Source organism: Trematomus bernacchii, unplaced genomic scaffold (assembly GCF_902827165.1).
Source record: "Trematomus bernacchii unplaced genomic scaffold, fTreBer1.1, whole genome shotgun sequence".
Taxonomy (NCBI): Eukaryota; Metazoa; Chordata; class Actinopteri; order Perciformes; family Nototheniidae; genus Trematomus; species Trematomus bernacchii.
Genome location: NW_022987641.1, coordinates 4,814,843 through 4,842,790, shown reverse-complemented (window position 1 = coordinate 4,842,790; position 27,948 = coordinate 4,814,843). Strand labels below are relative to the sequence as shown.

Below are 27,948 nucleotides of genomic sequence, written 5' to 3'. Positions count from 1 at the left end.
TGGCTTTCAGATTTGTTCACTAACCAGTCAGATTAATAATTAAACTCAATGTAGGCCTATCGCATTCATTCTCCTAATTTCTGTTTTACTCCTTCACTAGGTCGCTTTTGAACAGCGAACCTGTCAATACCGATCTTTGAGATATCGCTTGAAGGCATCACAAGTTGAGCAGCTCCCAGTTAATGCAAAGGCGGACTGATGATCCAGCTGCTGCGCGCTGACATGGATACAAGTGGCGTTTACTGCTGAAACTGGACACATTACAGTGTGGCGCTGACACTGGGGGACAAAGAACGGAAAAACTTCTTCCACGACCGCACTCATGTGATTTTCCCTTGTTTGAGCCATGTCCAAGACCCTGAAGAAGAGGAAGAACCACTGGACTAACAAAGTCCATGAGAGTGTCCTTTGCAGGAATGAGGAGGGGGAGCTGGGGCTGGAGTTGAAGGGCGGCGCAGAGAATGGACAGTTCCCGGTTATCGGCGAGCTTCTCCCGGGCACAGCGGTGTGCCACAGCGGCAAACTGTGGACGGATGAACTCCTCCTGGAAGTCAATGATACCCCGGTGGCTGGACTCACCACCAGGGACGTCCATGCTGTGGTCAAACACAGCAAAGACCCCGTCCGACTCAAGTGTGTCAAACAAGGTAAGTGTTTTCAAGCTCTCACGACAACTTTTCCCGCATTTCGTAGTTTTCTTGTTCGGACATTTTTGGAAACCGTTAGCTTTTTGACACGCTGGTGTTTTGACAGCAGTGCTTTTGTCTTCTGAAACTGATAGCCTCTCGATGCTATTAGCAAACATTGTCACGAAATTGAACTTTTTGCAGTGTTTTATTGTTGTTTCAAGTCTTATGTACACATTTTATTCACATTAGTTGTTGTAAAAATGTGTTTTAGACGTGTTTTGGTTGTGTTTGCAGGGTGGCGTACTGTAGCTTGTAAGGGGGTGTGTTACATTTAGGGCCGTCAGAAAATACACACTCACGTTTTGCACTAAATTCAAGTGCAAAAGTGTAGTTTAATGTTGTACATAACAACAACAACAAACTTATAATGCCATATTGATGCTGTACTGTAATATTTCTAAATGTCATGCAGCCACCGTAGGTCAAGATTACTGAATATCAAGAAGCCAGGTATAATACCAATGGCACAAACAATGGATTAGATATTGGATTATACTATATTGGATTATTCTTCATCAGCCTCTGAAAGAATCACAATATTAAAAGCAAACATGTCAAAAATCTATATAAAGTATCCCTGACAAATATTTGAGATCGATTGCTATTGATCAGTGTGTATTTAAAAACGTTGTTATGAATCAATACTGTAATCTTTTAAAGCAACCATGCAAATCATTCTCTAATATCTTTGATGTGAGCATTTGCTGATCGTCTTTGATAGTAAACTTTGAATGTGTTCATTGGGCTGAGACTGTTTATCACTCAAAAGAAGTTACAAGAAAAAAATGCTTCTTCTACATTTCCAACTTTTTTATCACACATATGCTTTTGTTGATAAGTACACATTAAGTATGCAATATTTATTATCCAATTAGTGCTACATTAAGTGGACTTGATTGGATTTGGAAGGGATATTGTATAGCAAATTTCCAAGTCCCTATTTCAACAGTTTAGTGATGTCATGAGATCTTAAGAATACCGGTGTGATGAGGTCACAGATATTGAATGCCACAGCTTTCACATCTTTTGCAGAAGATTTCTGAAGCGAGTGTTGTGGTTTTACTTTCGGCACAGGAAGACAAGATTGTCCTGTCCAACACTCCATAATTGTTTGAGACATTTTTGAATTGCAATACAAGCAGCCAGAACTCAAATGTAAATTGGCCTAACATGCACCAACTCCATCTAACGCCTGTCAACGTTGTCCACTAGTTGTGAAGGTCTTATGTCGTGGACACACTCGCCTGGCCGTGTGTTTTTGATTTATGCAGCTAATGACACTGGGTATCTTGCATTGTGAGCAGAGAGGAGGATCTGTGGGCTCATTTTAGGGTGAAAAAATCAGCAAAACCCCGTAAGAGGCTTTCGATCAAAGTCTTAGCCTGTGTGTTTGTATGTCTGCGGATGTGGGTGTGTGTTGAGTGTCACACTAGGGATTTATTCAAAAGGCAGCCAAGCCTATATCAAACTAATGTGTTACTTTTTCCATGAAATATTTATATCCTCCAGTGATTGCTGAAGTGATTGATATTCTCCCGCTGCTCTGCTCGTGTTTGCCCGATAGGTTGTTGGCGGTGTCAAGTTGTTTTTATATGGGATTATGCCCATTTGTAAACATGCCTACAAGTAAATATTATGGGGGAAAAACACCCTCGCTGTGTCCTCACAGCAAAGTGTTCAATAACAGATATGTTTCACTTCCAAGCAGAGGCACATTAACTCCTATAAACTGTTCCAGTACATTCCTTTTTGTGGAGAGACTAGACAAAGAGCACAGTACAGTTATATCACAATAACTAAGGCCTGACACTTGATACACATGTCTGCCTGCTGCTTTATCCAGCAATTAAAAACATTTGTTTAAAGCCTACTCTTATTGATCTGCATGCTCTCTAGAGAGCGACAGAGTGCTTGAAATGCTTTATAATGTTAAATAGCAGATACTGTAGATGTAGGAGCACATAACACTGCCAGCTGTTTTTACTACACCTTGGCCAATAATAATAATACAAATGTGGCCTATTGAAAGCTAATCTACCTGCAGGATTCCTGCGTTTGTATCTTCATGGTTGATTGTATTGTATGTCGCTTTGGAAAAAGCGTTATCCATATTCAAGTCTTATTGTCTCTCTTAACCTGTTAACCCCATGCCCCCGCCGGCGGGGGCAAAACACAACAATATTCACAAAACTGTGTCTCAGCGCTTCTTAACATTTAACAACCTATTAATGTGTCATACCCACTTAACGGGAAGAAAGACAATATGAACCATTTTTACCTAAAAAAAACACAACTTAACACCAAGCCTCTGAATTAGCACTAAGCGAAAGAGTGCTAACGCACTTAGCACATAACTCACGGTAGCAATATGTTATACGTCATGCAATCTGCACAAACTAGATATCATATGAAAGCTGAGATTCCACAGATTCCAATGGTATAAGTATCATCACTCTGCGACCAGAACTCACGGCAGCGAAGCCAGGAAAGACAACACACAACTTCACTTTACGGGGCCAAAACTGCAAATACGTCTTACCTTTGCTGTTTTCTGATCAAAAGTTGTGTTCAAAAGTATTAAAACGCATATAAACGCTGCTGAAGGTTAATCCAATGTCTCTGTGTCACTTTGAAATGATTACTGATAATTAGGGCTGTCAAGTTAACGCGTTAATAACGCGTTAACGCAACAAAAAATTAACGCCACTAATATTTTGAACGCGATTAACGCATGTGTATTTTTTGTCCTCGGCCGCCCCGTAGTTTCAGAGCGCATCGAGTTTAAAATACCATCTACAAGCTGATGCTGACAGCCCCGCTCCTGCCGCCCGCTTGTGGCAGACCACACTTCCACGCTCACTGGCAGGCCCGGACTGGCCATCGGGAGGACCGGGAGGGTGTGTGTATAGTGGCGCGAGCGAGGCACACCTTACGTGTTGTTGTTGTTGTTAGCATCTGGTGCTAGCTAGCTGCGCTAACGGATATAAGGAGCTGTTTCAATGACATTTTGCCGACAACTGCGCCGAGCACTTGACTTTATGCAGGTAGCCAGACAGTGGGACATTGTACGAAAAGTCAGCACACTCAGCACGGATAGTACGCGCAACATGATTGCGGCGTCCTCCAGGCAGCTCCCGTTCGAGCATATATGCCTTGAGCTGCACATAGCTCCAACGATACATCAGTGTCTCCACACACACACACACACACACACACACACACACACACACACACACACACACACACACACACACACACACACACACACACACACACACACACACACACACTTTGTATTGTATGAGAGAGGTTCCAGGTTGAATTGAGGCGAATATTTGTAATGTTCAGAGGTTGTTGTGTTTAATATTCATGAGTATATTTGTCATTGTTCAAATGATAATAAACAAACAAACATATAAAGCATATTTGTCCACTCATATGTTGATAAGAGTATTAAAAACTTGAAAAATATCCCTCTAAGGTACATTTAGAACAGATAAAAAATGTGCGATTAATCGCAATTAACTATGGACAATCATGCGATTAATCACGATTAAATATTTTAATCGACTGACAGCCCTACTGATAATCCATCATAACATTTACGGACTCACGGACTGACGGACAACTTCTCACTTCAAAAATGTTTTAAGAAATCTAGACCGCAAAATAATTAAACAAGCGAGTGCCTGTTTTTCCTGGCCAGGTTCCTTGAACACAACACGAGCGTAACGTGTCATCACGTGGTGTAGTGCTGACGGAGAGCACCGGAACGCCACTCCAGCACTTCAAATATTGCAGTACCCATAAGGAGCCGTACACATGCCGCAGTTTTTGCGTGGCTGTGTCTTTAGTTGTAAGCCCAGTTTAAAAGGGGAGTGATTTGTAAGATATCCATAAAGAAAAAGAAAAAATCTGCTTACTGGTCTGTTTCATATGGGTGTTGAGAGATGTATCCATAGATCTCTTCATTTTGCTCTCAAAGTGCACCAGGTTGATGCTTTCAACTTCAACATTTAAAAAAAAATCTTCCCGGGGGAGCATGCCCCCAGACCCCCCTAGAAGATGTGACGTGTCATTATCGAGCCTGAGACCTGAAAAACAGGCTCAGGGCTTTTAAGCTTTGTATTCATTTATCTTCTTATTCATACACTTGCAAGAAACTGTGGTTTTGAATTGAGTAAGCCTGTCTGTAAAGGAGAGACTTCTGTGTACTCTATCTATAGAATCCCTTTTCATTCAGTGTTCTTGATAAAGTCTCTTCACTCTTACTTAACATTGAGCTTGCTACAGCCTCTAAAAGACAATAAGTAACTAAAAGTAAACTAAGGCAACTACAGAAAGGAGCTACAGAAAGAGTTTACTCACAGCACACTGACAACATTTCTTTAACTAATAGTTTTTTCAGTGGAGCTTTGTCTCTACTGTGCTTGTGCTTAATGTTGCTTTCCCAATTAGTTTTCCAGACACTCGCCCAATCACGTAGATCTAGATAAATACTGGTTATTCTTAGAGCTAGTGGAGCGCATATGTGATTAAGCAGAACATGTTTATCATCCAGTAGTGGTTAAACAGTTGTCCCATTTCCAAAGACACATATTATTTAAGGATGATTACTATCCAGCAATAATAATAGCTGAGTACTCTTTTAAATTTGAATCACTTTTCTTTCATCAGGGCTTTGCTCTCAGTGAATAGCTGCTTGGCATGTCCTTTAGTGGTCTTTTTGAATAATACATCTAGTTATTCTCTTCTGAATTGGTCCGCTGCTTCATGAATGTCCCAAATGTAAAAGCTGCGTCCCTTTCTCTTGGAATATCATGCCTGAATTGCCAACTCTCATTACGATCTTGTCTGTAATTTAAAAAAAAAGCCAGTTCATGATCCACTTTCTTTCTGTTATAGTGATCATGAATCATTTGAACGAATGTAACCGCTTACTACATCCTTTTCCTCTAACTTTTCACGACGTCTGAAATCCTAGGGCTCTAGCCCATTTTACACTCTCACACATGCACACACACACACAATATTAAGTCCTTTATTAGTCTCCGGGGTGAGGATTAGATTAGATTGCCACCAGCAGCCATCTCTGCCCTGCAGGATGTAATTAGGATCTGCACAAAACACTGATGGGTATATAAGGGAACATGGGGTACAATTACATTCTCAGAGACACAGAGAATTGTCATTATAGCTAGACATTAGGGGGAATGTAAGGTGGGGTCTGTGGCTAAAGTGGCCCCTGTAGATTTGATGCCAGATAAGGTCAATGTCAGAATTTACTGATACACCTTTTTATACTTAAAATATGTGAGTGCATGATGACATTTTTTGTAACCAATTCTATCCAATGAATTTGGGCCATTATTGACCTTGTTGTTGATCCAGTTGCGATAAAGTTGGGTATTTGGTAATTGTAGATACACTAATGTGTTGGAATGTGTTCGGGTAAAAGAAAAGTAGGGATGTCCCGATCACCTTTTTTTGCTCCCGATCCGATTCCGATCATTTGATTTTGACAATCTGCCGATACCGATTTTTCCCGATCCGATCTTTATGCAATGCATTAAGAGGAAAAAAAAGGAGAAAAGCATTCAAGTTGTCCCTTAAACCCCCACGTTCTCCACCACAGATAACGGCTGGTCATCCAACGCGATGAATTCAGCTATCTTGGCTGTTATTTTTTTGGCCTTTTCACTGTTCTGGGGCAGTTTCTCTTTCCTTTTAAAAGTCTCTGAAAGTGTTGGTTGTTTCAGTGCCGTTACCTGAATGGCCGCTGTGTACTCGTTGTGTTGTTGTTGGTGTTTGTTTCTCAGGTGGCGTATTAGATTGGTCGTGTTGAACGTAGCTCTGTTCTTTCCACCACACGGAACCTCCGCCTTGCAAACATTGCATCTGGCTGTTACACTGCCTTCGCTTTCAATTTTATAATACTTCCAAACTCCTGACATTTTCTCTGTCCCGAGTCACCAGCTGAACGTAGCCTCTCGTTAGCTTACTGCTACTATTAGACACTGCGCCCACTCTGTTGCCAGATTTGAGAGAAATAAGCAACCAGGTCTATGAAAACAAGCCCAAAAGAAGCAACACATACATGATGTTGTGTAATTTTAAACCAAAACTAAGGCCTCGGGATGACTTTAAGACGTGAACATGGTCATTTTTGTTTTGTAACATTAAATAAAATAAGAAAAATATTTTATAAAAAAAAAAAAAAAAAAAATTTCGATCCCCGATTTTTTTCTCCCGATTCCGATCTTTTGAAAATCACGTGATCGGCTCCGATCCCCGATCACGTGATCGGATCGGGACATCTCTAAAGAAAAGTAAAATCCGTGGATTCCTAGTATGCTGCAATGGTTCATAGCATTGCTGTTTCTGGCTCGATCGTAATGTTATTACTATTGTAGCGGCCCCTAGTGATGTCACAGGACCAGAAATGTAGTAGTAGACAAGAATACCAGTGCAATTCAAAGAATGTGGATACCTAACTCGATAGCATGATAAAAACACACTCAAATAAAACAATAAATCCCATGTACTTCAACACACACCTTTACTGTTTGACTACTGTTTTTTGTTGACCAGGTCATAATTCTCTCTTTACAGCTGTTCACAAGATACCATTTGAACTCAATTATGGGACTGTTGGAAAAAAAACGTGATCATAATTGAGAAATTGCAGACCCTGCCCTATAGTAACCCTGTTGCGTGCTGCCATTATGTTTGTTCCTGACAAATATGCAACTCAAGAAGAAGGGATGATTGAACCCTTATCTGCTGCTTAGTGGATATGTTTTAATCCTCCAGGTACACACAAAGCATGCGGGCAATATGTGTATCATGCCAATTGCATCACAGCTGCCTGCAAAATGGTAGAAAGCAAGTGTATTACAATTGTTGCAAATCCATTCTCTCTCTGCATAGTCTAACCTTGGATAATCTGCCTGAAGAGTAAACACTGAAACGGCAGCCTTCTCTCTAATTCATAAATATTTCTAATTAGCTTTATGTCATATACACTTCTCCATTCTCTCTATCTCTCTTCTCTTTCACACACACTGAAATGCCCCAGTTCAGCTTAATTTCTAAGCGCCAGTTGAGGATTAATGCAGCCAGCTATGGAGGCTGTCACTGCATCTTTCACTGCCTCTCCAGTGAGAAGCTCTCAGTAGCTGAACTCCAGTTAGGACTGTATGATGGTTGAGCCTGCTAACAGCTGTTGGGCACAGGTGAGGGCAGACAGTTCCAGGTCAGCCAAAGGCAATCAGTGCGCTCGCCGGGGAAACACTTGGCGTTAGAGCTGTTAGGCTGCAGTAATGACTTTCCCCGAGTGCATGGAGCTAGAATGGCAGCACCTTTGTAGTTTTAAAAGGTTGTTTTGAGCTTTAAGGATGGCTCTTGGTCTGTCGGTCCTCCTCTTTGGTCCAGATTAAGATTTAATGGATAGTTTGGATGATTAAGTGAGTAGTTTGAGGTACTTCATAGCCAGCGTATTACCTACCTACCAGCCAAACTGCCCCCAGTTTAGAAAAACAGACAGAAGTACTGAGGTAAGGTGCAACCAAAATGTCAATTCCAGCGTTTAAAGTTGGACATTTTAGAATATTTTCACTGCCTTAACCTTGCTATCAGATAGCGTGTGTGTCTTTAAATGCATTTTCATGAGCTGCTTGCAAAAAACGTCTAAAATGTCCCATCCTGTCATTAGAGCTCCCTTACAGAGTATAGACAGACTTTAACTAAGGCTTGTCTTCCTCAAGTGTTTGCCTTCATCTTTAAATCTACCTATCTTCTTTCATTATCTTTCTAAATCTAATAAAGGAGCTGTGATTCCACCTCTCCATTTTGCTCATATCCCTCAGATTGTTTTTATCCAACACCTGTCTCACTTGTGTATTTGCCATCAAATGATTTCTGTGCAGTGACTCACACCATCATTTGATTTTGGCAAATAAGGTGAAGCCAGTAATGTTTTGTATAGGAGATATTCCTTTTTGCTGTGGCCCTGTTTCAGCTGAACTTTCTTTTCTTTAGTTAACCAGGTACTACTCCACATGAACCCGGCCCTTGTGTAATGAAGTTTCAGAAGCTCCAAATATGAAAGATAAAGTCCTTTGTCTGCCATCAGATAGTCTGAGGTCAGCATTTTTGTTCACAGATAAAATGATTGTGCAGACTCACCATAAAAACCCATGCCACAAAGAAACAACTCTTAGAACAACTGTTTGTCCGGCACAGCTCAAGGGAAAACCAGTATGTTATGATACTATCAAGCCAATGGCGCGTGTGCCGGGTAATGGGATGACTGATGTGAGTGATGATGAGTCTGGACTGGTCACCGGTCTGTTGGGGGTTTGAGAGATGGGACGGGGCAATCCCAGAGAAGTTGTGTTGAGTCAGACACACACTGTGGCGTGGGAAGTCCGCTAATGATCCTCAGTGCAGTCAGACTCATCTGTCTTGTTGTCAGGCTCCCATTGAGAGTGTTAAGTTGCACCAGCTAGTGTAACACAGAGAGTGTGATACACAAACAGACTCCAACATGCACGTAAAGAGCCTGTGTGTGTTTGTGAGTGAGCGAGTGTGTCAGCATGTCTCCGGGGCCTCGGCAGCACTTACCACATGCTGTCCTATCATGCTTGACAGAGGTTTGGTGGAGGTATCCTGTTGTCGTTGCCTCTGTTACACTGTCTGACTGCCAGGCTCACCTCTGGAGACAGGTAATGATAAGGACACACACACGCACACACACGCACACGCACACGCACACATATAACCGTCTGTCCTTGTCAACATCAACCATCTGCTGTGGCAAGTGGAAGTATTCCAAGGACTGAGAATAGAAAAGCTGCAAACTTTTATCTTATTTCAAATGTTTTTATTGATTTGCAATTATACTAAACGGAGAACAAAGCACATGAAAATGCAGATGTTTAGATACAAACAATTAAATAGAAAAATAACTAAATAAATACTTATTAATAATACTAATTCAACCAAATAAAATTGAAGGGCTGGCACGGGGGATTTAGTTAAAATAATCCATTAAAGAGTGCCATAACTTGTAGTATATTTGATAAAAGCTGCTAACGTTTGATATGTCCGAGTAAAAGTCAGACTACACTTGTGTTATAGTCCGTTGCATTGGCATTAACTGAGTGTATCAAGTTATCTAGAAATAATGCTTTCCCTTCAATGCTGTGGAAGAGGTTATAATACATATTTGATGACTTCACCTTTATCTAAGCCCTATAAATAACTGTGTCCAGAACATAAAAAGACTGAGAATAGAAAAGAGCCTTTTACCTTTTTATTACAATGAATTATACATGAGTGAGAGACAGTGTGTGCACGCAGTATCTGTTTTAGTGTCGGTTCCCAATCCTCCCTTGTGTCTGTAATCATGCACCTACTCAGGTTTATCTGAGGGGATGTGCAGGGCTTCATTCATGTTGCTGCTGCTTGTGGGAGAAGTAAAAAGCTGCCAGCTGCTTTTATAGCAAGTCGAGAAATGCTCTCCGCAGACCCATTCTCACAGCGTTATAAACCTTTTTCTTACTCAATATCAAGCCACACTTATTGTTTTTACTTCGGCTGTGAGTGTTTGTGTGTGCTCAGGATGAGTTTCGCTTGTTCTTCGCTGTATCGCCGACCCGGAAGCCTGTCTGCTCCTCGCAGCAGATCGCAGCAACGAGCCTCGCAACGTCTCGACCAATCAGAGCACTCATGTGAGTTTGGAAAATTGCACAATATAAATCTATTTTAGTATACCTCAACAATGGAATTATGATCAGTAAAAATGGCCATGACATGGGCCCTTTAAGAAATGGTTGAAATAAGCATACCGTAGCCTACTTCTCACATTTGATTAGTTTCGTATTTTATTTGGAAATCCCATACAAAGTGAAACAACACTTAAAACGAATGCTCAAAATGTTTTTCTTTTCTTTTCATTGTGTGAAAATCCCTCCAGATGGCCGTACATATTTCCCTCACAATAACTTGAACTGTGATGAGTCTGGCGTTCTCCATGCGCCAAATAAAGGCAGGGTAAACTCCTCATTCATGTTTACAAGGATGTCGAGTACCCTCATATCAAACACATCTACAATCTGACTGCACAACACTCCAATGTTGTCCCCAGTTAGAATATAAGCAGGAAGGTTTGTGTTTACGTGCGTATAGCTTGATGATTGATGGATGACTTTGGCAAACATGAATTACAATGAAGCTTCTGCAGTGTGAGGTTGTTAATTAGAATGAATAAAAGACAGCGCCACTTTAACACTCATCTGTTTACTAGCTTGATGTTTTTGACACTGACATTGACACCTCAGCTGTAAGTGTGTCTTTAATGTATTTTGAACACTTGATATTGAATGATTTATCTCCAGCAAACTGTATAAGTAAACGGCTTTGCTCGGAGCTACACTAGGGATGTGTCATTTATCTTACAGGAACACTCATTTGTTGCAAAACGTCAAGCCTCAATTACACTCTTTTGACCCGACAAATCAATGTTGTCATCTCTAGGCAAGTACTATTTTTCTTGCAAGTAGAGCAGTCTTGTTTTCAGCCTCCTTTTGGATATCTTTTTTTGTTTTTTATCCAAACCAAGTCACAAAAAGGAATAAATGCAGGCCCTCCTACCCTGTAGGCAGATGATGAAGCCAGAGTAAACATCAGGGTGGAGAAGCCGTGATGAATCACTAAAGAGATATTGATTGCATTCTCATAGTCGCTCCCCCGTAGATAAGAAGGGAGATATTGTAAGATTTCATATTTCATGTGGGGAAAAATGAATGTTCTTGCACCCCTGCCACTGGTAGGAATATAAATGAGATCTAAATGGGATATTTTGGGGAGGGTGAAATTGGCTGACCTGCTCTCAGAGAGAAGGAATATTAAGAAAACTCCTCAGCCCACACTAGTTGTTGCTGATTCACCAAAAATGGGAACAATCAATACCGAGCGATTAAAGCTTTTCTGAGGGCTGCTGTGGTTGGTCTGTCCTCCTCTGCCCGTCTCTTGGCGAGGATCAAAAAGCTTTGTCTTCTTAATCGACATGGATGAGTGTGTGTGTGTGTGTGTGTGTGTTAGAGAAGTATTTGGATTTTTGTCCATCTCAGTGTGTGTGTTTCTCTGTGGAATAGGTTTGGACCAAGATGGACTTTTTTGTTGTTGTTAAGGCTAATCTCTTCTACAAATGGTGGATAATGAATGACAATAGATTGACAAAACACAATGCTTCCTTTTGTTGCCCTGGAAACGGAAAGAAAATATTCGTTACCTTTTTTACAATATGGAATCACAATAGCATGGATATTAAAAACGTCAGTTTGGTTAAGTCTTCTCCGCTGATTTCTATGAAAATAAGATATGTGATGATCATGTAGTATAATATTTTAACAATGAAGAAGCAATATTATTGTATTGCTGTATCCTTTTGTTTTTTGTGTTGAACAAATCTATTGTGTTTTTTATATTATTATTATTATTAAGAAATGTATGTGCCAGTCCAAAAAAAGCTAAATGTATTTTAAGTAAAAACAAAATATTTTAATATATGGTAACTTTTATTAACATCTTGTTTGGCTTTTGTTAAATATGTACACAAACAGAATTAAAAAAAAAAGACAACATGTGCTTTAAGGTGTTTTTTGTTGCTTAACCACCTCAGTGCACGGTCTCGGCTTATTACATGGCAACATTATGATGATGGGAGTTTGGGAAGTAACTGTAACTCGCTATTTTTCACAAAGAAATAGATCCTGCATGCAACTATTTTTCCATTCTTGACCTGCCATGCAATAAATAAATAACAGCGTAGCCATCATATGAGAATTGGGTGGCATATCACACAGAAACCAAACGACACAAAACACACTCTCAGCCTGAAGTATTGATCTGACTGCAGTGTTACAAGAAAGCATTTGGGTCCAGAAGTGACAGGGCAGCAGTTTGTGACAAGATAAAGACTCTGCAATAAGACTGTAAACAAGACATTGATTTACCGCCAGGCAGTATAGATCCTCCAAGAAACGATGAGACACATTATTAGCATGTGTATTCAATAAAACCCGCCACTGTCTCTGTTAAAACAGTCCATGCATCACAAGTCTAAACACTGAGGACTCGCATGTCCTTGAGGCAACTTTCATCTTTGGATACTTTTGACTTTTGGGGATTCCTGTCAAGTCCTTTACTAGCCTTTAGCTTCATTTGAGCAACCGCCCTCCACCTTTTTAGTTTTGCCTGCAGCGAGGTCACCTCCATCTGCTTAAAGCCAGCTCACACCGTCACTCCTGGGAGCTTTTTACATATGCAGCACCGTCTCTCGCTATCGCTTTTTCTCCCCCCTCTTTTCTCTGTCTCCCTCCATTCCATTCACACGCTCAATTCATCCCGTTCTCCGCTGGGAGCTGAGAGTGGCACATTTAAATAGGTCCGGGAGATGAAGAGACTGACTGCGCAGCTCGGCTTGTCTGTCCTTGCACTCGCAGACATTATTCATGCCTTCCTAATTGCCAGCCAGAGAGCAAGGGACCTTCTGAAAGACATGAGACAGAGAGAGACACACATCCGATGCTCAATAGATGCAGAGAAGGCACAGGAAGGAAGGAGGGGTTACAGACAGTGAGAGGAGAAGGGGTGGCACTCTGTCAATCAAATTTAAACCACAATAATGTGAAAAGCAACCATAGCAGTGCTGTTTGCTGTTCTCTAACTTCCTCCACCGAATGAAGGAAACATCTTTTGGCATTTACTTTTGCTTCCTTTACCAACAATTTCAAATCCTGTTAGATTTCACTTCACTGACTTTAGTTTCCTTTAAAACGACACAGGTTGCAGAAGATGTTTTGTTTTACAGACGACACATTGATTTATGTGATGAAAAATAATGTTTAAAGTCCATTGTTTTTCCCTCCAAAGCAAAACAAAGTGAAGTGAGATGAAGTGGTCACTTTGACGTCGCCTTGTCTCTGTCATCGTTGCAACACACTGGTTTTGTGTAACACTGAATTTGCAAACTGACTGATTCTCAAAGAAATAAATCGAGGAACATACTAGGCTAAACTACGCTTTTTAGAGAACACAACAAATGTTACTTCTCCATATGATTTCTAGATTTGATCTTGATCTGGAACTGAATATTGGGAAAACATATGGTATAGAAAACTAAACTATGAAATGATTGATTGCACTCTGCATTATAATTAAGTGTAATAGTGATTGTTGAATTCAAATGAATGGAGGACTTTTAATCAAAGCCACATCATTTATTATCTTGTCTTATAAATTACAATTTTAATATTGTCAAATTAATTGAAATTTTGGTTGCTAGATATTTTCCCTGCTAGTTATCGAGTTGTGATCTAGCTTGACTGTTTTCACATCAGTTTCCCTGAAGTATGTGAAAGATCCACCTGAGTTAGGAAACAGACTGCTTATAGTGCCTTGAAACTTGGCACACACTCAGTGAGCTCATCTTTTTTGGCAAGCAGTTGGACTACTAATCCTTTAAATGTGTCACACTGTCACAGCCTTTATTCTAAATCTCAATCTTCAGCCATTTGCTATGCGCTCTTGACGTTCGCATCTCGACTGAAATGACACATTTACGACTACAACAAGTGTTTCAGGTCGCTGTGGCGTCAAGGATGACAATGTGAAGGATTAATGTACTGTGATTGCCAAGGTAATAGTCACTGCCATTTCCCCCAAGTACACAAAAGGAGGAAATTGAGGGAGAACTGGGGATAACATCTATTGTCGCTGATTCACCTTTTCATTGTAATCATCATCCATAACCGAGACTACAATAGGAACAAAATCACTTTTATCACCCCTCTGTGTTTCTACATGGCTTAATGTTGTGGTATAAATGTACAGTGTGGTGTGTCACGGTGTCTTTTATCAACTTCCCAAAGGACCAACCAACCCTCTTAGATTACGCTGCATTCAAGCGCAACTGTGGATGTTTGGATTTCCCTAACTTTGATTTGGTCCATGTGAATAACAAAAGAACTACAATGGGATTATTGGTCCATCACCTCTCATTTGTCAAGCAGAAGTTCAACAAATTGTTGTGATTCCAGCTTCTGAAATGATCCTTCCCCCTTTGCTTTTTTATAAAGACTGTAGCTTGGACAAAACAAGTTATTTGAATAGAACTACTAATGGCGCGTTTCCACTACAGCGCGGAGCACGGTTTAAGAGGGCTGTGACGTCAGCGGCCCGTCTTTGGTTGCGTTTCCACTTGGCCTAGTACCGGCCGGCGGGTCCTAATTCACAGTTTTTCTGGCCTCATAAAATCGTGGGTCTGGGGCCAGAGACAACGAGGCTGAGTCGGGCTGAGTATGCTAAACTAGAGAGAGCATCGCTGGCAAGGGGGCTACAACTACAACAAGATGGACATATTTGACCGTGATTTAATTGTAATACACGTTTCAAAATGATGCCGAAGTAACAACATACTGATACCGGTTAGTAAAAACCATGAATTAATGCTTTGACAAGTCTGCAGACAGACGGCAGGCGAAAAACCTTTTAAAATGCGTGTTTTCTAAATGGAGATTGGCTAAGCTAACGCAGTATATGCTCCGACCGTCCACACTCACAACAACGGCCTTTACAGACATAAATAAAGCAGCGACTGTATTCGCCATGACACAGGCAGTCTGTGGTTTGTACTCGTTTAACTTCTGTCTAGTTTCTGAACATATATGAGGAGCTGTGAGCTCTGAGTGCTAACAGCTAACGGCTGTGTTGTTTTTCTGGGGTTCTCATTGAAGATGACGTCACGGCTCCGCCTACACTGCGTTACTATAGATACTACCCCAGTTCCTAAACTGTAATGGAAATGCGCCATAAAGTGAGCCAGTCCTAACGAGGCCTAGCCATACCGAGCGGGGCCGAGCGAGGCCGTGTAGTGGAAACGCGCCATTAGACTAGCGGATTGTGATTTACAACTTATTACATTTGTATAGATGCAATTTATAGACCATTAAACATAATTAATAAAGATCCATTAAATATAATATAATGTAGGCTGCTGCTGCTAATACGTTAACAGTGGCATATGTGAAATCATTTGTGATTCATGCATGAAATTAGTGAACGTATCGAGATCAAATCGATGTTTTGTGTTTGATCGCTGACTCCTTTGATGCCGGAGAAAATGCTGACGAATCTTCGGGCTGTTGGCTCTTCGCTGTAGCCATGCTCTGTTTTAAATAACCTATGGCCCTTGGCTGCTATTTTCTCCCCTGCGCTTGGTTTCTTTAAACATTGATGTAACGCTTCACGAGCTTCACGCCCAATACAAATGGGTTGTTCAAAATATGCCCTCTTACTCTATCCTCCCAGCACAGTTGAGTCAGACTTTCTGCGCTTGGTCTTGGTAGAAGAAAACTAAACTTAAACTCCACTGTTGACGGAAAACGAATCCTGCTTTGGGCTAGATCAGCGTTCAGGCCTGAAATCTATTGCAATGTAGAAACTCGTATCTCTACGTTTTATGCCTGGGAAGAGTAGATTTGCAGCCAGTGATGAAGAGAGGAAATGTAGAACACACACACTAGTTTCCCTTGCCCTCAGGCAGCAGAGCCATGCTGTGCTGCTTTTGAACCACAGGGAGCTTCGAAAAGGCACCGGGCTGCCGTCTGGCATCACATCGTCCTCGTCTCTTCCCCGAGTCTCTACAGAATTGCTGTTACTCACCACAAGGTATGCAGTAATTAGACTAAGGTCAAAGGAGCGCCTAGCCTCTCCTGCCCCAGCGCTACATCCCTAAAGAAGCAGGACGGCCAGCCTTCCTCCCACAACTAACTAACAACGCCTCGGTTTCACCATAACTTCACTCCTGCACCGCTGTTTTCTTTCTGCCTTCGTTAATATCCCTTTCTCTAGCTCCCTCGCCCTGTTCTTCTCATTCTTCTCTCCCTTTTGATAATTCCCTTTCAGTGAAAAGGCAGTGGGGGTACACAGACTTTAATGAAACGACGAGAATGAAAAGAAAATTGAAGGCGCAATCATCCTCCTTCTGTTCTCTGAGAAGAGGCTTACTCCTCGGGCATAAATATGGGATTGGTGCCTCTTTTTTTCTTTACAGTGGAACTACATTGAAAGGTCACTGTTCACAACTCTCCTGTTGCTCGTCGAGAATTAATCCTAACTCTTATATTCATAATGACTTTGTGCGCTAACCACTGAGGTAGCTCACGCACTGAGCATTATACCCCTTTCATGTAGTGAGCTTTTTGTTCACAGTAGCTCTTGATTGTTGTGTCTCTCGGGTCAGCCCGTATTCTTTTCGCTACCTCAGCAGTGCACATCCCACTCTGCATACAACAGTACATAAACCATCCTTTGTTTATTACAATTGAATGGCTAGCTTGCCTCTTTCAGGGTAAAATACAAGTCTGGTTCTAGTCTCGTCACAGTGTTGTCTCGCACACCTTACTTTGTTTACCTTCTTAAAAAGTGAAGTCTGACTGCTGTGGTGGAGTGTAATGCCGCTCCATGGTAACACTGGCTTCTCTAAGCTTGTTCAAGTGTCCACTAGCCTCTGTGGACCACACCAATGGACCTCCTATCCACACACTGACTACTGTATGACTCTCGCCTGGTTTCTTTGGCAGAGCCCAGCAAGGCCATGCTTCCAACCATTATGATGAGTGATGGCTCTCTATTATTCTAACTTGAAATCACCCATTGTTATTCTGATTAGGCGTGGCAAATGAGCGTTGCATTGCTAAGCTTCCTTTCTATCGCTCCGCTTGCTTTTTCTACATCTGCCCTCCCTTGTTGCCTTCCTACCTCCTCTCACGCCTCTTCCCTCCTCTCTTCCTGTGCCAGTGGGCATTGTGGGTGTCGTCATCTGGTCCCTGCAACACACAGACCTCATGCAGAGAGGAGTTGCATGGTGTCTTTCTCTTATCTGTGACCGAATGCTACAGGAAAAGCCTTGGCGACGAGATGGTCCCCAATGGGCGTGCGGTGCCAACCACAGCTTTACCGCCTCATAAAGGATTCTCGGCTAAATACTATTAAAGCCACCATAGCAGTGCGGATAAAAGAAAAGATTTCCACTGCACGAGAAAGGATGGGTTCAAAGTACTTGTGGGATGGATAGAAAGTGCTGAATAGAGAGACAACTAACTGTGATTCGGTCACATCGTACCAGCTGCTCCACTTGCATGACTTCTGTGCAAATATTTAATGTATATCCTCAAATCATGCTTATAACACATGATCCAAATCCTTAAATGCTGACTATCTTCCAATTCTGATATATTTATAAGCAACTCAATACAATTTTCCTTTGACGGTTTTCTATATTATTTTGTAGCCTGTAGTTTTTAACACTAGGGCTGCAAAAATGTAATTGGGTCCCAGGGTTAAATAGGACCCTTGTTTACTGTGAAGTGGCCCTAAGCCTGCAGCTGGGGTGTCCAGAGGAGAATGGAAATGCTACTGTATTAAATAGATCCAGTCAGTTGGGTTTTACTGAGCTCCAACTGATGGTGATTGAATTGAGTATAATTCCCTGCTGCAGTTGCCTGAAGCTCCGCATCACTTCACTGTTAAACAACTCCCTATTCAGCTTAGACACAATATTGTAGCGAAGGCCTTTGATCAGGGCTCGAGCTTAAGGACGTCCCGTCGTCCCGGGGCCGAAAAAAATAGGGTCGGGGAGGATAAAAAATAATCTTGGGACGAATTTGGGACGAGAGTTAAAATAAAAATACCCTGATAACTCTACTACAGTACGAACGGCGATGAAAATGAAACTGACTGCACGTTTTGTGTAGCACACAGTTATTAAACCTCCTTGTCAACATAAACACACACGCACAAAACATTTAGCAAACCGCGAAACACACACACACACACACACACACACACACACACACGTGCCCGCAAACTCCTGGCCCGCAAATTATTGGGTCTAGCTATGTACTGAGTGTGTGTATTTCGCGTTGAGTGATGTACAATGACAATGGCATCCCGTGGAGGAATTCTGCAATTGTTTACGTTACATCACGAAAACGCACAGCAGAACCTAACCCTGGAGCGCCGGCCTCTTTATTTACTAACTCCTCTTCATCCCCTATGGGTAATAAGGCTGAGATGAGAACTCTCCATCGTATTTAGTCCTTAGCAATATGCTGCGTCTCTCCCCATGTAGGGATGGGTACCGAGCCCCGGTATTAAACGGGCCCCGGGCCGGAATTATTAAAGACAGTGGTAGCGTTAAGCTCCGACGTTATCTGACTTTTTATCGGTAGTGGAGACATTTAAAACATATATGTCATGTATTATTGCTACATGAACATTATATCGCAGTTTTAGTTTCGCCAACTCCGTTTCTAATATGCAATAAGTCTACAAAATGCGTCTATGATGTATTTTCGATCTTATTTTCGATCTTTCCAATCCAGACGAGAGAGCTCTCTCCCCCGTCTGTGTGCGAGGGGGCGGGGCAGTTTGTAAAGGTCTCCTGACTGTGTTACAGACTGTCATCCTGGTTAGTGGTTACTCTGGGTTCTGTCTTCTGTCTTCAGGACAGAGTGTTGGATGTTTTTGATAATTGGATAGAACTTGATTGGATTCAATATTAGAGTAACTTTCTCGCTTGTGTGTTTTTTTTAAATATATTTGGCCTTTGTTTATGTGTTTGACTGATTTACTCAATTAAAAAGGTTGATGAATTATCATCTAATGATTTGTATGATGTTTTATTTATGTTAAAGGTCACTTTGAATGATTTTAACTAATGATAATGTAGAAAAACTAATATTTTAAATTCGGGACGGTCCACATTAATTTCGGGACGGCTTAGATTGTATTTCGGGACGGTTCCGGGAGGATGGTGAAAGAAGTTAGCCGAGAGCCCTGCCTTTGATGTGGTTCCAGGTCCTTTACAGCCGTTAATGTTTGGCCCCGGATGAATCGGCATCTTTAATTACTCTGTGTCACTTTCAAAGACGGCACATTTTAATGCCAATAGACTGTAAATCTGCTGCATCTGATCCATGCATATGAGATGAACTTCAACATCCTCTGAATTGTCGGAACCGATTTGCTCTTCTCAGTTTCTCCTACCTGCATTTACCCGACACGCACACTGAAAGTGCTCTCTTCTGTTAGGTCACATGACAGCAGTCTGTACAGTAAGGCGTTGAGACATTTCTAAACGCTCTCCACTGACCGCCTCTCATGAGCGCTGGAGGATGAATACGAGTCCTGGCCTCTTGTCGTCACAGATTACAGTCGTGGATTTGGCACTGTGCACCTCTGCAGTCACACACTGCTCTGTGAGGAGGGGATATGGCGTACTCACTGCATGTGTGCACGTCTGCACGCACAAGCAGCAAGTGCACAGAAGATTATTTGAGCACGCCTCAGGGATTTTGTATTCTAGGAAATAAAGGAATTCAAAACCCCAAATAATTTGCACACTACATGCTTTGCCTGAGCGAGTGAACAGTGAGTCTTACATTTTTACAACCTGTTATTAGTATTTCACAGATGCTGTGTGTAGAGTGTGTGCTTTTTGGTACTTACTTCCTTATTCTCCTACTCCAACATCCAAATCCTCTCATCTTACAACTGTGGCGCCCTTATCAACAAGCCAACAGTGTAAGTTAATCCTTGTGCAAATAAACACAAACACTCTTTCTCTATCTATCCCCCCCCCCTACGTCTCAATTCATTCTAGCAAACAAGCTTCCTTCCAGTGATGTGTATTAAGTAGCAGGGAGAGTACAGACTTGGCACATGCAGTCTGCAGCTCTGGCCCGCGGTACTAATGAGGTCAAACAGATATACACAGTTCCCTAAACATCTCCGTCCAAGACATTCCAGTGCAGCCAGTGTGCAGCCCGGAGGCATTTCTACTTGTTGTAGAAAGCTGTTTCCCCCGTGGGTTTTTCAGCAAATTATCACAGTAGCTTGGCCCAAGGCAAGCTGATATTCATGTCCTAACACTGTTAGGAAAGTATAGAATTTAGTGTTGTCTCGTACGTTTTTTGAGCCTCCCACTACTACACCCACAGGGCGGAGAAATGGGCCACTTTATTCACATAAAAGTCTTTATTCAAGAACAAAACTGTTTAGAGCCAGCTGATGTTGACTGCCAAACTCGACTGCTCCTGGTGCTTTGTATGAGCTCAAAATATCGAGACAAGCTTTTTGTTTGGCTGTTTGTTGTAACTGTCAAATATCTTGCGTTGCCGTGCTGCGATTTTAAATAATAATAATCTTCATGGCCTGGTTTGTATATTGGTGATCATTTTCTAAGATGCTACAGTAGTATAACACATTGTTACATTCCTTTAAAGTCTGTTCTTGTATGTCATTGGACTAGAGAGAACAAGCTTGACACACACGTCACATGCAAGTGGTTGAGTTGGAGATCATAACCCCTGACTGAGTTAAAAGGTGGTTTCATGTGGAACACCTTATTGATCTTTCTCTGACTCCCGGTCAAATACTTTGACCCGATCGATCCCAGTCGATGCTGTGACCAGTTTAAGCCAGCTGATGCCTGTCACTGGTCAGGCTGTTACCCAGCGTCCTCTCTGTTTTACTGATGTAGTGCTCCCTACAGCTCCTGGGCTCACACTAAGGTCACCTGCTGACACCATTTGCTGAATACAGACTATGAAGTGCTGTTGGCATTTCTGGGAGATGGCAAGTAGAGATGAAGGAGCCAATAAGTGGTGAATTCTGTTCATTTTTATAAGGTTTGTTATGGTTTATATTTCAGTGTTGGATATGGGTGACTCTCACAGTAAATATAATCACCCGTTTACTTATGTGAGGTGTGTGTGGCAAAGAGGATGAAAGGTAAAGGGCCACTAAATGTTTTGTTAACCGCAGCTTTTTGATAGCTGTGGTTATTCGTATCATTTTTCTGTGCACGTCAACATTAGTTCAACTTTTTTCTCAGCAATACGCATCAAACAAAGGCAGCCAAGCCCGACCTCAGCCCCTCAACAACTTGAGTTTGTTTCCTGAAGACACTACAAAAGATCTTAGAATATTATTTATTGGCTAAAGATCCGGTTCCAGATGTGACAGAGTCTGGGTTCCGGACTCATGGTCAAAACAAACCAAGTTCACACAATCAGCCCTGAGGAGTGTCTTGTCCCCCTCCTCCCTCCTCTGTGGAGTCAAAGGGAGTCACAGCCACTGGAATGTAAAGAATGCAGCTGTAGCAAAAACAATGGAAAGTGAGCAGTCATGACAGATGTGCAACCTCATCTAAGCTTTAGCTCAAAGCACTCGGGCAGGATATTGTTTCCCTTCTCTTTCCAAAGACTAGCACTGAGAAGAATTTACACGACAGCAGCACAGCCTGCAGCTCAGTTATCTCCAGGTTAAACCACAGTTTCTCTGTAGCATCTTTGAAAAGAACCTCTGTTCTCTGAAAAAAGTCAAATTTGTTTCTCCTCCTTTTCATTCCGTTGTCATATGTTCAGTTTTTTAGCTTAAGTTACCCCTCAACGGATCTCTAAATCAGGTCTCTGAGCCAGGAGTTGATGAGTCATTTTTAAACAGACTGGTGATTTTTAATGAGGCGTAACAGATTGCACATTGAATCAAAGTTTCTCCGTTTTTATTTTAAACTGTCGTGTCTTTGATATTAATAACTTAACCCAGACGGCTGTTTTCAAAGGCAAGTTGCTCCCTTGGTGTTCAGACATGACTATACGGGATACAAATAGGAAGTCTCAATGCTGACCTCATTTGTTACATATTCTGCTGTAATTAGTAAGTGGGAAGTTGTTTGCTGTAATATCATTAAAAAAAGCTTGCATTGGCTAATTAAAGCGTCAAGTAGAGTTAAGGAGTGGGCTACAATGTTGGCATCTTCAAAGTTGTAGTTTCTATCAGGTTATCAAATGTGTGCCAAACTGGAATGAGCTTGTAATAGAGGCAAACATTCTGGTGGTGTACGAAAGAAACCAGGCATTGTTGTCGTCACATAAATGGCCAACCAAAAGTGAATACAAAGATAATGAAAGTAATTTGGATTCATTTACCAAGTAGTACCATGGTGTTACACTTTGGGTAACAACATATTCTGCCTGGAGCTACGTTTTTAGAGTTGATTGCCCCATTTTCCATGTTTTGTTTAGCAGCCAATACTGAACTTATTAAGTTGATCAGATATGGAGCCACACTGATATCTTTTCTTTCCTATTGTCTTTAAAACGCTGCTATCAGTTCCATGCGTTCAGTCCCAACGTGCCACAGTAATCTCTGCATAGTGTTTAAAAACATTTGAAGACATAGTTTGGCATTTAGCTGGCATGGTAACCAAAGTGACTCTGATGCAACACTGATGGGTTATCAGGTGGCCACATGGGTTCCAGCTCACGGCTTCTCTTTGACTGATTAGCTCTGCTCTGGCCCAGATGGCTTCACCAGGGCAACAAAGTGGCAGGATGCCCCGGGACCCAGGAATGATCCATTCCGTCTCAAGATCCCCCCCCCCCCCCCCCAGATGGGCAGATTAATCACACGTGCGTCAAGAGACAACTACAGGCTGTAAACTCATTATTAAACGCTCAGCAGCCGGCAGAAACTGCGAGCAACAAAACACCTTGTTTATTTTCACTCCTTTTTCATCGCCTTTCATATTTATTTCGATTATTTTATTGCTTTTTCTCGTATTTTCAAAACTCTCTTAGAATGATTGCATTCAGGGTGAGAAATGTGTGTTTTGGGAGCGACCTTTATCTCCCTTCTGGTTCTCTGTGCGGTGACCTCCCTATCTCCCGCTCGCACTCAGGAGAGAGACAATGAGACGGCTGTGGGATTGGAGGAAATCTGTGCGAGCAGGAGCGTTTGTTTGGCTGTTTTGCCCGGGAAAGCAGCACATAAGCCATTCATTCCCTGTTGTCCATTTTCTTATTGGCTTAAAGCAATTAAAATCTCTTTGCAGCAGGCACAGCTCTCCCCAATTCAAGTTTGAGAGAATAGAGACAAAAGACTGTGCCTCACTGCCTGCTAGTAAATAAGCAGACTTACCTACAGAGTAAGAGTTTGAAGGCCCTCCACTGAATTCAGAATAGTGCTGCCATGGGGACGCAAAAACACTCCTAATTTCCCTTCAGAGCTGCTTAGTTCTCAGCTTAATATCAGCATACAGCTGGGAGAGACTACAAGAGCTCCTAAAGTTCAAGTACACTAATGGATCTTCTGAATATCTGAAAATATTTGAAGGATGCTATTTTTCTCCTCAAAATGTCATCCCTATTATGTTGAAAATGATTAAACCTGCTGTCCTTATTGAATAAGGTAGCCTTGGCATATGGTTTCCATCACTATCATAAATGTTGTGCTCATCAAATCAGTCGGTGACAAAAAGTGTCATGCCCTTCGAATTGGATATTTTAATCTCCCAACAGAAGAACGTTCCTGTCAAAATGAATAAACCTAACAATGGGTGAAGTTTGTTTGAATAGGCATTTGTCGTTCCTACCGAGTGGTTATTTGCACATAAAACCTTAAAAATGTGGAACAACAATATGGTGGTTAGGGATGTTTAGTTGCTGTAATAAACTTCCATGTAATTCCAAATAATTTGATATGACCTAGAAATCACGTAATGATGTCAGTTAGACTGCACACAACACAGCTTTGTAATGCTTTATACCCAATGATGGCAAACCCCTGACACAGATATTAGATTTAACTGTGGCAAGTCCAATTGTCTCCTGACAGAACAATCCAGGAAGCGGTTAGTTTTTCATTTCAAAGTTTCAGACTGCCGTCTCTTTAGAGTTTCCTGCCAGCTTCCACACCAGTCACCAGAGTTTCATTTGGGCAAATGCGTACCTGTCAGGTTTCTAGTTTTGCCCGTGAGACTCGTTTAAACCTGACGGCTGAGCCTGGGAAATTAAAGAAATCTCACGGATTGTCACACAGCGAAAATTAAAAATGGGTGTTTTAATGGAAGTTCAGCGATAAAAGGATGATTCACTGCGGAGCGCCCTCAGTAGCTGTTCACCTGACAGCTCTGTGAGGAGAGGTAATTATCTCACTGCCAAGGAGAGGAGGAAACAGCACTGCTGTCTGCTCTAGTGCAGGATTGTTCTGGCTGAGATCCAAAGCATTCTGCAAAGAGTTGTTCATGGCGCTTTGAATTCAACATATTGCTCAGAATATTTTATTGATACGACTTCAGAGTGTAGAGTGCTGTTGGTGTACATTTTGTCAGAAAAAGACACCTTTTATTATCCTTATATAAACCTTACAGTTTAGGAAGACCATAAGTTGTGCCCGTTTCTGCATGTTTTATAGGGAAGCATCACCTTCTACTGTACCTACCTCATTACCTTATTATGACAGGTTTGCAAATGGAGCATATCTTTAGGGCCTCAATTAGCAAATGAAATGCTTTTCTCTGCTGCAGCCACTTGTTATCATTAGCCAGATCTATTTTGTCCTAAATCCACAAAGATTTTAGCTTTTTGGGTGGCGATGACTGTACAATGTTTAGCCCTATATGTGCTTTGCATTAATTACTAATAACCAACTGTTGGTAAAAACTAAGATAGTGAAAGTCCATGCTAAAGTGCAGTCCTACAGAGCGGCCTGAATGGCTGTATAGTCCTGTTTTTAACTTTTCTTTGTCCAAATGTCCATGAGCCTGCTGCCTTTTATTTCTTGTTCTCTTTCACTCTCTGAAGTTGCCGAGTATGGCCATGCACTTTTGCTGCTGGACTTTTGGAACTGAATTTTTTAGGTTTGGATTCAATCAAGTCAAGGTGCTGTTCCCTGCAGATCTGATTTAGAGAAAGTACTAGATTCCAAATTCCATCTGACACACAGAGAGGAAGGCTAGCTGTGGCTCTCAACAAGGTGAAAATGGAGGTAGACATTTTTTTTAGAAAGAGAGTATAAAGTTTTCTGAATGTCAAATGGTTGCAGGCTGTTATCTTTTCCCATGAATACTGCATTTTTAACCTTTGCTGTGGCTACTTTTCGCCGTGTTGGAAGAAGGTCACACTCCCCAAAGCTGTCCTTGGAGTACACATTGTTACAAACACCCGTCTCTCCTATTTACAACTGAGTCATGAGTTACACAATTCTATCCTCGTTTCTGAAATAGTTACATTTTTACCTTAAGTTCTTCGGCCGTACAGATAAATATTTCAATGTCGGTCAGTGTCCCCTTTTTATCTAGTTCATTGTTGGTAATAGAAACAATAAATAACGGCTTCTTTTAAAGGTCAGCACAATGTTTCATAGAGCAGTGATGAACAAGCCTCTAGATCAGGGCTCTCCAACACGTCGATCGGGCAGCTTTTCAGTAGCCGCTCAATTATCGATTATAGCGTAGCAAGGTTGCTTCTTGATTTTTCGGCCGCGGCTGGACAATAACGTTTTTTTATTTTAGAATTGTTTCTGTCACACGAATATCAAATTGGTCTGTGACGCAGAGATCAAGGAACAGACGTGACAGCGGCACAGCGACAACACACACGGAGCAGTCTGCTTTCTCCACCAACACCAGTCCAGAACCAACAGCAGAATGACCCGCTCTGAATCAGGCCGTGTCGCTGCGCCTCAGAGACACACAGGGAGGGATTTGTGTTTTTTGAAAAACGCTCGTTATCGCCATGTCATGTTTTTGGTGGATTTAATCAAGTCTTGGATTGCAGAGTATGAATGTCCTCTTGCTATTTTCAGTTGATAAATACTTGTGTAAAGTTTGTGAAGGCAGGAGAAAAGCTTCCGCGATCACCGTCTCCTCTCCGTTCCTCCAAACCCCGCCCCCTCCCTGAAAATAATGAGTGACAGGATGATAGTGACCCGATAGAAACATTATTATTCACTTAAAGGTGGGGTATGTAATTTATTTCAGAAACACTTTTTGTTATATTCCATGGAATGCTCTTAACATCCCGATGGAAATGAATATATTAAATGCTTTGACAATAAATACATACACATTTTTCATCTGTGGAAGCCGTGGCGCTGTAAAAAGCACGACCAATCATCTGAGCCGGCCCGGCTAAAATAACTGGATGGCCTACCTGCCTGTCAGCCTTCCATCTGTGCACAAACTTATCTCGTGCCCTCATTGGTCATGTGCGTGTTCGTGTGTGTTGGAGGAGGGGCTCTGTAAGGAAGTGGCAGATTTTTTCCGGTTGTGTATTTTCTAATTCTAGCGCACTCGAGCTGGTTTCTCCAAAATGACCTACCCCACCTTTAATCACTGATTGAGATATGATGAAGCTAACTTAATCTCATACATTCATGGGATTTATGTAACAGTAAGACAGAGAATGTAAGTGTGCACCCACATGCACTATTTTTGTTTTTATAATGCTGTTGTAAATACTCCTGTTGTCTGCTGTGTTCAGACTTAAGTCATGTGTGTGTGATGCCACATTCAAGACATTCAGTGTCCTTTTTTTAACAGAAGACCGTAGCTAGAAGCTGCAGCTAGACTGCAGACGTATTAGTTTTTTGTTTTTGAGGATGGAACAATTTCACACACAGATATAGGGAGGCTAGACCTATACAATTGATTTATTATGGTTTGTAATTGAATGTCAAGACGAAGAAGAAAAAGATGGCTGAACTGTTCAGTGTCAATCCTGTGGAGATGGAGATGGAGGTTATAAATCTCCAAAATAATGTTCAGCTTAAGTCTCAGCAAAACTCACAACATTTCTGGAGCCTTGTAGACCCAGAAAACTAAGAACATTCACCAAGCAGCACTGAACATGTCTGCTTTATTTGGCTCTACATACCTTTGTGAAGCAGCTTTTTCTGACATGAATGTCATGAAATCTAAATACAGAACAAGACCGACTGATGAACATTTAAATGACTCTATTAGAGTGAACCTAAGTGGGTACACTCCAGCATACACCTGTATGGTGGACTCCATGCAGTCTAGTGAGTATTCATCTCACTAACAAAAGAGTGAAATGCTTGTAAGGTGGTGATTAAGGACATTTATGTGAATTGTTAGAGATGTATTTACTGTGTGGGCCATTATAATATGTGAGACATTTTCGTTTTCTTGGACCTTGATGTGAAGTTAAGATTTGTGATAAGCTTTAGGTATTGCAATTTCACACGTGTACAAAAGTATAGCCTAATTCAACTGATGAGGGCTATGTGAATAAATGTAAGCGATTTGATGCAAGTAGCTCTTGGCCACTTTCATTTTTTCAAAGTAGCCCTCGGATGAAGAAAGGTTGGAGACCCCTGCTCT

The 27,948-nt window shown here is 41.6% G+C and overlaps 1 protein-coding gene and 1 long non-coding RNA gene across 6 annotated transcripts in view; one reads left to right on the top strand and one right to left on the bottom strand.

Annotated features, from left to right (window-relative positions):
• The first annotated feature begins 216 nt into the window (after positions 1 to 216).
• Positions 217 to 27,948, top strand: part of magi2a (membrane associated guanylate kinase, WW and PDZ domain containing 2a) — a 201,089-nt gene continuing 173,357 nt past the window's right edge. For all 5 annotated transcript variants that reach the window (XM_034133627.1, XM_034133625.1, XM_034133624.1 and 2 more), the window contains exon 1: positions 217 to 647. In XM_034133627.1, the coding sequence (XP_033989518.1) occupies positions 347 to 647 (301 nt within the window). In that variant the 5' untranslated portion in view covers positions 217 to 346. The remainder of the gene's footprint in view (positions 648 to 27,948) is intronic.
• LOC117485034 lies at positions 3,921 to 18,924 on the bottom strand. Its single transcript, XR_004556188.1, has 3 exons — positions 18,614 to 18,924; positions 14,638 to 14,640; positions 3,921 to 3,978 (listed from the first exon to the last, which is right to left on the bottom strand). It is a non-coding gene; the product is annotated as an uncharacterized LOC117485034 (long non-coding RNA).